Here is an 8,997-nt window from a genome sequence, read left to right as displayed (position 1 = left end):
CTGAACTTGAAAATTGACTCATTGAATGAGTAATTGAATGAGTAAACGATTGAATCGTATTCGGTTGGGTGGTACCAACTAAATCAAGTGCTAACTCCCATTTATTTCTTATTGAATTAACCGATCAACTTGCTATCGGACATTTATTTTCGACTTGGCATGGCACTATTCAAAAAAACTTTCGACATACTTTACTTTAATTATAATTATGAGAATCAATCCTACCCCTTCTAGTCCTGCGGTTTCCACACTTGAAGAACAAAACCTAGGGCGTATCGCTCAAATTATTGGCCCAGTACTGGATGTTGTTTTTCCTCCGGGCAAGATGCCTAATATTTATAACGCTTTGGTAGTTAAGGGTCGAGATACTATTGGTCAGCAAATTAATGTGACTTGTGAGGTACAACAATTATTAGGAAATAATCGAGTTAGAGCTGTAGCTATGAGTGCTACAGATGGACTGATGAGAGGAATGGAAGTGATTGACACGGGAGCTCCTCTAAGCGTTCCAGTCGGTGGAGCTACCCTCGGACGAATTTTCAACGTTCTTGGGGAGCCTGTTGATAATTTAGGTCCTGTAGATACTAGCACAACATCTCCTATTCATAGACCTGCACCTGCCTTTATACAGTTAGAGACGAAATTATCAATCTTTGAAACAGGAATTAAAGTAGTGGATCTTTTAGCTCCTTATCGCCGTGGAGGAAAAATCGGACTATTTGGAGGAGCTGGAGTAGGTAAAACAGTACTCATCATGGAATTGATCAACAACATTGCCAAAGCTCATGGAGGCGTATCTGTATTTGGCGGAGTAGGCGAACGTACTCGTGAAGGAAATGATCTTTACATGGAAATGAAAGAATCCGGAGTAATTAATGAAAAAAATATTGCAGAATCAAAAGTAGCTCTAGTCTACGGTCAAATGAATGAACCGCCGGGAGCTCGTATGAGAGTTGGTTTGACTGCCCTAACTATGGCGGAATATTTCCGGGATGTTAATGAACAAGACGTACTTCTATTCATCGACAATATCTTTCGTTTCGTCCAAGCAGGATCAGAAGTATCCGCCTTATTGGGGAGAATGCCTTCTGCAGTGGGTTATCAACCTACCCTTAGTACAGAAATGGGTTCTTTGCAAGAAAGAATTACTTCTACCAAAGAGGGATCTATAACTTCGATCCAAGCCGTTTATGTACCTGCGGACGATTTGACCGACCCTGCTCCTGCCACGACATTTGCACATTTAGATGCTACTACCGTATTATCGAGAGGATTAGCTGCCAAAGGTATTTATCCAGCAGTGGATCCTTTAGATTCAACGTCAACTATGTTACAACCTCGGATCGTTGGCGAGGAACATTATGAAACTGCGCAAAGAGTTAAGCAAACTTCACAACGTTACAAAGAACTTCAGGACATTATAGCTATTCTTGGGTTGGACGAATTATCCGAAGAAGATCGTTTAACTGTAGCAAGAGCACGAAAAATCGAGCGTTTCTTATCACAACCCTTCTTCGTGGCAGAAGTATTTACTGGTTCTCCAGGAAAATATGTTGGTCTTGCAGAAACAATTAGGGGGTTTCAACTGATCCTTTCCGGAGAATTAGACAGTCTTCCCGAGCAGGCCTTTTATTTAGTAGGTAACATCGATGAAGCTACCGCGAAAGCTATGAACTTAGAAGAGGAGAGCAAATTGAAGAAATGACCTTAAATCTTTGTGTACTGACTCCTAATCGAATTATTTGGGACTCAGAAGTGAAAGAAATAATTTTATCTACTAATAGTGGCCAAATTGGCGTATTACCAAACCACGCCCCTATTGCCACGGCTGTAGATATAGGTCTTTTGAGAATACGCCTCAACAACGACCAATGGTTAACGGTGGCTCTGATGGGTGGTTTCGCTAGAATAGGTAATAATGAAATCACCATTTTAGGAAATGATGCGGAAATAAGTACTGACATTGATCCGCAAGAAGCTCAACAAGCTCTTGAAATAGCTGAAGCTAACTTGAGTAGAGCTGAGGGTAAGAGACAAGCAATTGAAGCGAATCTAGCTCTCAGACGAGCTAGGACACGAGTAGAGGCTGTCAATGTTATTTCCTACTAGTCAAGTCAATACATCAAAATAATAAAGAGAAGTTTTTAAAAAGTTCTTTATTATACACCACATGTTGATTCTGCCAATTGAACACAATCAAGTCTAATCTGATAAAACACAAAAAGAAGATGGGGTAGAAAAACTTATTAGATATCATTTCATCGACTCCGGTATCTAATAAGTTCTACCTACTATTGGATTTGAACCAATGACTCCCGCCGTATGAAAGCAATACTCTAACCACTGAGTTAAGTAGGTCATTTATCACCACAAAAAGAACCCATCACTTCGGGGATTATAGGTGGAATATTATTTCTAAGCAATACTAATCTGTTCTGTTAAGCGTAAATAAATCTGTTCTGTTAAGCGTAAATAAAATAAATAGATCAGAGAGCTATGATGTGGATTATGGAATATCCATCTTGACAAGAAATTATCTATATGTTAAGATGTCTATGACAAGGGCTATAGCTCAGTTGGTAGAGCACCTCGTTTACACGCGCGCCAATGCTTTTCAAAGGAGCCTATTATGCAATGAACATAATTGATCGTATTGAGAAATCGATGTCTTACTCCATAGGTTCGAGGGAACAAGAGAACAATAGCCTGACAAATATTTGGTTCGGTCCGATTCAGGCGCGAATTCAGTTGCCAAATCAAATAGAACCCGCCATTGATTTGATAGTTGATAAGGTAAATACCCAGCCCATTCAATGCTAGGCATAATGAGTATAAGGGCCTCAAAATAACCTCTTTTCGTCCTATGAACTTTAAGGTGTATGAAGTCTCATATTCGACTGTTGCAGCGGAGCGATAGAGATTCCATTTAACTTAGGTTGATCTAGGCCGAAGGCAGACCTAAGTCAAGATAACCCTTCTTTGAAACACTTTGGTATTGCTCCTAGATCAGAATACAAATAATAAATCAGAGCACATGGAACCATCTCATTATCTTCCTCTAAAGAAAAAATATGGTGGACTAACTGATCTTTACATCAGTTGATGAAAGAGCCCAATGCAACAAAATGCATGTTGGGTCTTTGAAACAGTTCGAATCATTTCGATAATAATCAGTTTGATCTGTTTTACCGAGAAGGTCTACGGTTCGAGTCCGTATAGCCCTAATCCTAATATATTATATTTTTGTTTAGTATATAGTTTAGTGTTTAGTATATAGTTTAGTATGGTTTTCATTTCTATGGGACCAACCAAGTCTAATCCTAAGTCACATGGGTCTAGGACCTATTCTTTTCTTGGTCTTGGGTCTTGTCTTGTATTTGGAGAATCCCCCTAACTAATCACTAATCGTTTTTTGGCAGAACAAGAGCAACCTTATTGATTGATTCAGAGATAATGGAGAGATAACGAATTGGGCCTAAATATATTAACGTTTCTTCTTCTATATTCTATGAGTTGAGTGGGTTTGTGGATTTGATTTGGTCCGTCGAATCATTCGATAATGTGTGATTCTTTCTATTTGAAAATGTTATGTAAATCATTTATGATTCCGTCGATTATACTACTCCACTCTTTGCTATGTTTCATTGTCTAGTATAGGTTTGCTGTAAAACCTTTTTCTTGTAGCGAAATCTAACCCATTGCTTGGTCTTACCATTATATTATTAAGCGTTATTGCCGTAACAAAACAAACAAGTATTTTGGTTCATTCCAAATCGTAATCTTTGTTTAGTATTAGAGATTGGTCCGAAATAGAATGAATCTTTCATTCTAACTCTAATGAAATAACTCGATTCTTCTTATTTATTTCTGAGGAGGTGGGATAGTACAGGTTCCAAGTTTCCAATTTTTTGTATAGAAAGATATAAGTTGTTATATGTCACCTCTCAATTCAACGGATTGAATCAATTAAGAAAAATAGAAATGAAATCTAGGACAAGAAAAAGATAAAAAATCATTCGATGCATTAGATTATGTATTCATATTCGTATCAAATCAATAGAAGCAATGATCCTATACCCAGATTTTAATGAAAAAGGAATACTTCGAATAATATAGAATATGCTAGAAATCCCTAGACATTTTACCCCATATGACTATTGAAAAATTTAAGTTTTAAAAAAAGGAAATGAAATTATTATTATTTCATTATGTTGATTATATATAATCAACATAGTATTCTAATGAATATAGTATTCATAGTATTTAATTATAGGATATTTACTTTACTATATTATAGGGTATTGATATTTATTATAGTTATAGGCATAGGAATAGTTATAGGCATAGGATATTTTAGTATTTTATTACCTTTTTCTAGAGGATAGAGAACCCAAGACAAAGTGAGAGAGTTTTGTTTGTGTAAGAGCATCCTATGTCTACACCATATCTAAATAGAATCGAAATCCAAAATGTAAGTGGGATTCCATTAGATGAATCTTTAAACAAAACATGCCCCACAGCAAACAAACTCTAAACTATGCAGTTTGATTTGATCAAAATCAATTCTTGTTTCGCCTAAGATAAGAAGTTATGGATGAATTGACAATTCCGATTCGAATCGAATAATTCAGCATATTCCACATTAATAGGAGTACATTTATGTTTCTGCTTCACGAATATGATATTTTCTGGGCATTTCTAATAATATCAAGCGTTATTCCTATCTTGGCATTTGTAATTTCCGGAGTTTTAGCCCCGGTTAGTGAAGGACCAGAGAAGCTCTCTAGTTATGAATCGGGTATAGAACCCATTGGGGATGCTTGGTTACAATTTCGAATCCGCTATTACATGTTTGCTCTAGTTTTTGTTGTTTTTGATGTTGAAACGGTCTTTCTTTATCCATGGGCAATGAGTTTCGATGTATTGGGTGTATCTGTATTTATCGAAGCTTTAATTTTTGTGCTTATCCCAATTGTTGGTTCAGTTTATGCATGGCGAAAAGGAGCATTGGAATGGTCTTAACTGAATATTCAGACAATCAAAATAAAAATGAAGGAAAAGATTACATTGAGACAGTTATGAATTTGATTGAGTTTCCCTTAGTTGACAAAACAATTACCAATTCAGTTATTTCAACTACATTGAATGATCTTTCGAATTGGTCAAGACTTTCCAGTTTATGGCCGCTTCTATACGGTACCAGTTGTTGTTTCATTGAATTTGCTTCATTAATAGGCTCGCGATTCGACTTTGATCGTTATGGATTGGTACCAAGATCGAGTCCTAGACAAGCAGACCTAATTTTAACAGCCGGCACAGTAACAATGAAAATGGCTCCTTCTTTAGTAAGATTATATGAGCAAATGCCTGAACCAAAATATGTCATTGCTATGGGAGCTTGTACTATTACAGGAGGGATGTTCAGTACTGATTCTTATAGTACTGTTCGTGGAGTCGATAAGCTAATTCCTGTCGATGTCTATTTGCCGGGCTGCCCACCTAAACCAGAGGCGGTTATAGATGCTATAACGAAACTTCGTAAGAAAATATCTCGAGAAATCTTTGAAGATAGAACTGTGTCTCAACAGGAAAATCGATGTTTTACTACCAATCACAAGTTTTGTGTTAGACGCAGTACTCATACTGGAAATTATGATCAAGAATTGCTCTATCAATCACCATCTACTTCAGAGATACCTTCTGAAACATTTTTCAAATCCAAAAGTTCAGTATCTCCCCATGAATTAGTGAATCAGACAAGGTAAGGTTCTTTTGTGCAGAATAAGAAAGAAAGGGTCAATCTTTAAAAATTTCATTGTAAATTGAAATACTCATACAAATACAAATGTGGGAGAGATCAAGAAGATGCAGCAGGATCGTTTATCTGATTGGTTAGTCAACCATGATTTAGTTCATAGATCTTTGGGCTTTGATTGCCGAGGAATAGAAACTTTACAAATAAAAACCGAGGATTGGGATTCCATTGCTGTCATTTCATATGTATATGGTTACAATTATTTACGCTCCCAGTGTGCCTATGATGTAGCACCAGGCGGATTTTTAGCCAGTGTGTATCATCTTACGAGAATACAGTATGGTATAGCTAAACCAGAAGAGGTATGCATAAAAGTATTTGCCCCAAGGAATAATCCTAGAATCCCGTCTGTTTTCTGGATTTGGAGAAGTGCTGATTTTCAAGAACGCGAATCTTATGATATGTTGGGAATCTCTTATGATAATCATCCACGCCTTAAACGTATTTTGATGCCGGAAAGTTGGATAGGTTGGCCCCTACGTAAGGACTATATTACCCCCAATTTCTATGAAATACAAGATGCTCATTAAATGATAAGAAATTAATGTTTACTTAATACGACTATGACACGATTCCAGATTTCTTTCAAGTGAAGGAATATTTTTACGTTCCGTTCTAGATGAAAGAAAGTAACCGGACTTTAATTCGTATTATGGATAACCTAAAAAAAACTTCATTTATATTCCAAAATTTGGAATAGATCATATCCATTTCGTATGAGCAGAAACAATGGGATGAATCAAAAGAGTTCTGCACTATGAACTTTGTACCGCGCACATAACTTACTTAGATGTAGATGGACCTCGGAAAGTAACGTAAGCAAGAGTGAAGAAATGGAATAAATGTCAAAAATATGAAATGAAGAAATGAAAAGGGATTGGATTTTATTTGTACTGTGTCTGAAGTGCATTCTGTCTATTGCTATCTTTTAACTCCTCTCGACTTTTAAGTTTTTTTTTACTTTTACTTATTTATTTTTATTTTGAATATAGATGAAGACTTAATATTCTTTTTGAATGAGAGAAAGCACAGTATGAAGAAACAAGAAAGAAAAAAGAGACGGGAGCATAATCTCACTTTGTTCTTTACCATAACCATCCATACATATATTTTTTACCAATCCCCCCAAGGGGAGGTATATATATATATACATCTAGATGAGTAAATATGTAACCAATCCCCCCAAGGGGAGGTATATATATATATATATATCTAGATGAGTAAATATGTAATAGATGAGTAAATATATGTAATAGATGAGTAAATATGTAACATCTAGATGAGTAAATACGTATCATGCTCTAGACTATTAACGCCCGATCTATCTCGATTAATTTGTATGAATATCTATCCGATACATTATTTACGTGTCAGGAACCAGATTTGAACTGGTGACACGAGGATTTTCAGTCCTCTGCTCTACCAACTGAGCTATCCCGACCATTTCCCGTGCATCATCCTAGTAGAGTACTTGTGTCTATGTTAATTAAAGGGACTAAAAAGTAGTAAAAAATTTGACAAGTAAGTGTAAGGATAATGATATGGACTGTGAATGATTCAATAATAGAGATTCTTTGCCCATATATGTTCATTTGTACAGGTTCTATCCAAATTGGGATAAGATCCAAGGATTTTAGTTCGGATCCGTTTGTGAAAGAGTAGAGTGAATGAGAAAGATAGTGAATTTTGTTTGAACTGAACCACTGATGAAAAAAAAGAAGAGGATAAATACTTAGGAAGTAAAATAGGCTTTTTATTGGGGATAGAGGGACTTGAACCCTCACGATTTAAAAAGTCGACGGATTTTCCTCTTACTATAAATTTCATTGTTGTCGGTATTGACATGTAGAATGGGACTCTCTCTTTATTCTCGTCCGATTAATCAGTTTTTCAAAAGATCTATCAAACTCTGGAATGAATGATTTCATAATTGAATATTCGATTCTTCCTTCAACTTCCATTGAAATGGATTCATAATAACTCTGAATTTTTCATATTATAATTATATATAATTATAATATAATAGATTCGGGTCATGATTAATCGTTTGATATGGCAGTATGTATACATACGTATTAGGTATATAGGACCATCTTTTCTGTAATTTTTATAGACGGATTCCTGCTACCAACAAAACGTAGTCAACTCCATTCGTTAGAACAGCTTCCATTGAGTCTCTGCACCTATCCTTTTAAATTCTAGTTTTATAAACCTTTGTTTTCTCAAAATAAGGATTTGGCTCAGGATTGCCCATTTTTAATTCCAGGGTTTCTCTGAATTTGGAAGTTACCACTTAGCAGGTTTCCATACTAAGGCTCAATCCAATCAAGTCCGTAGCGTCTACCGATTTCGCCATATCCCCTTTGATACCAAGACCTAGTTGGAATTCCAACTATCCTTTTCATTTATTTTGTTTGTTTGGACCCGTTGAATTCGTTAGATAATGATTTCTATATTGAAAAAGTGTATGCTGCTGTTTGATTTTTTTGGCTATCCCCCATCAGTTCATTTATATTGAATGAACCTTGTTTCAATCAGAAATGATTCTATCATTGATGTATCCGCAATTCAATATGGATAGATATATCCAACATATATATGTTTCTCCCTCCCTTTCATTTTTACAGTGCGATTTGGAATAGTGGAACGGTCGATATTCATTCTTCTTTTTTTTTGTCCTATCTCCTCCTTTTCCGAATCAAACCAGAGGAATGTCTCATTTTCATTTAGATTGTATCTTTATCCTTATCTTTTTTTTTATCTTAGGACCGATTCGCTATAGCTATAATTAACATAATATAAATATATAAAATATAAATATATAAATAAATACATTATGTTGTATATTATAGTTAGATATAGTTAGAATAGTCAGAAGAATAGTCAGAATTATTATTATAGTTAGTTATAGTATATAGTTTAGAAGTATACTATATAACTATATAGAACTATACTATACTATATAGTTATATAGTTATAGTATAGTTATATAGTTATAGTTCATAGTTAATATTAAACGAATAGCTAATAGATAAGATCAGCTAATAGCTAAAATCCGGTAGTTTCCTCAATTTCTATATACTATTTCTGTTATGTTATGTGAGCCCGCTTAGCTCAGAGGTTAGAGCATCGCATTTGTAATGCGATGGTCATCGGTTCGACTCCGATAGCCGGCTTTTTCT

The 8,997-nt window shown here is 35.3% G+C and overlaps 1 protein-coding gene and 2 non-coding genes across 3 annotated transcripts; 2 read left to right on the top strand and 1 right to left on the bottom strand.

Annotated features, from left to right (window-relative positions):
- The first annotated feature begins 6 nt into the window (after positions 1-6).
- Positions 7-5,060, top strand: LOC135663790 (ATP synthase subunit beta, chloroplastic). Its single transcript, XM_065176881.1, has one exon. It carries the CDS (start codon positions 209-211, stop codon positions 1,703-1,705), a length of 1,497 nt encoding a protein of 498 aa, XP_065032953.1. The 5' UTR covers positions 7-208; the 3' UTR covers positions 1,706-5,060.
- Positions 5,061-7,183: 2,123 nt separating this feature from the next.
- TRNAF-GAA (transfer RNA phenylalanine (anticodon GAA)) lies at positions 7,184-7,256 on the bottom strand. Its single transcript has one exon. It is a non-coding gene; the product is annotated as a tRNA-Phe (tRNA).
- A 1,662-nt stretch (positions 7,257-8,918) lies between these two features.
- Positions 8,919-8,991, top strand: TRNAT-UGU (transfer RNA threonine (anticodon UGU)). Its single transcript has one exon. It is a non-coding gene; the product is annotated as a tRNA-Thr (tRNA).
- Positions 8,992-8,997: the final 6 nt, after the last annotated feature.

The sequence above is a fragment of the Musa acuminata genome, unplaced genomic scaffold (assembly GCF_036884655.1).
Source record: "Musa acuminata AAA Group cultivar baxijiao unplaced genomic scaffold, Cavendish_Baxijiao_AAA HiC_scaffold_759, whole genome shotgun sequence".
NCBI lineage: Eukaryota > Viridiplantae > Streptophyta > Magnoliopsida > Zingiberales > Musaceae > Musa > Musa acuminata.
Note: the sequence above shows the minus strand (reverse complement) of the source record. Positions and strands in the feature narration are given on the sequence as shown.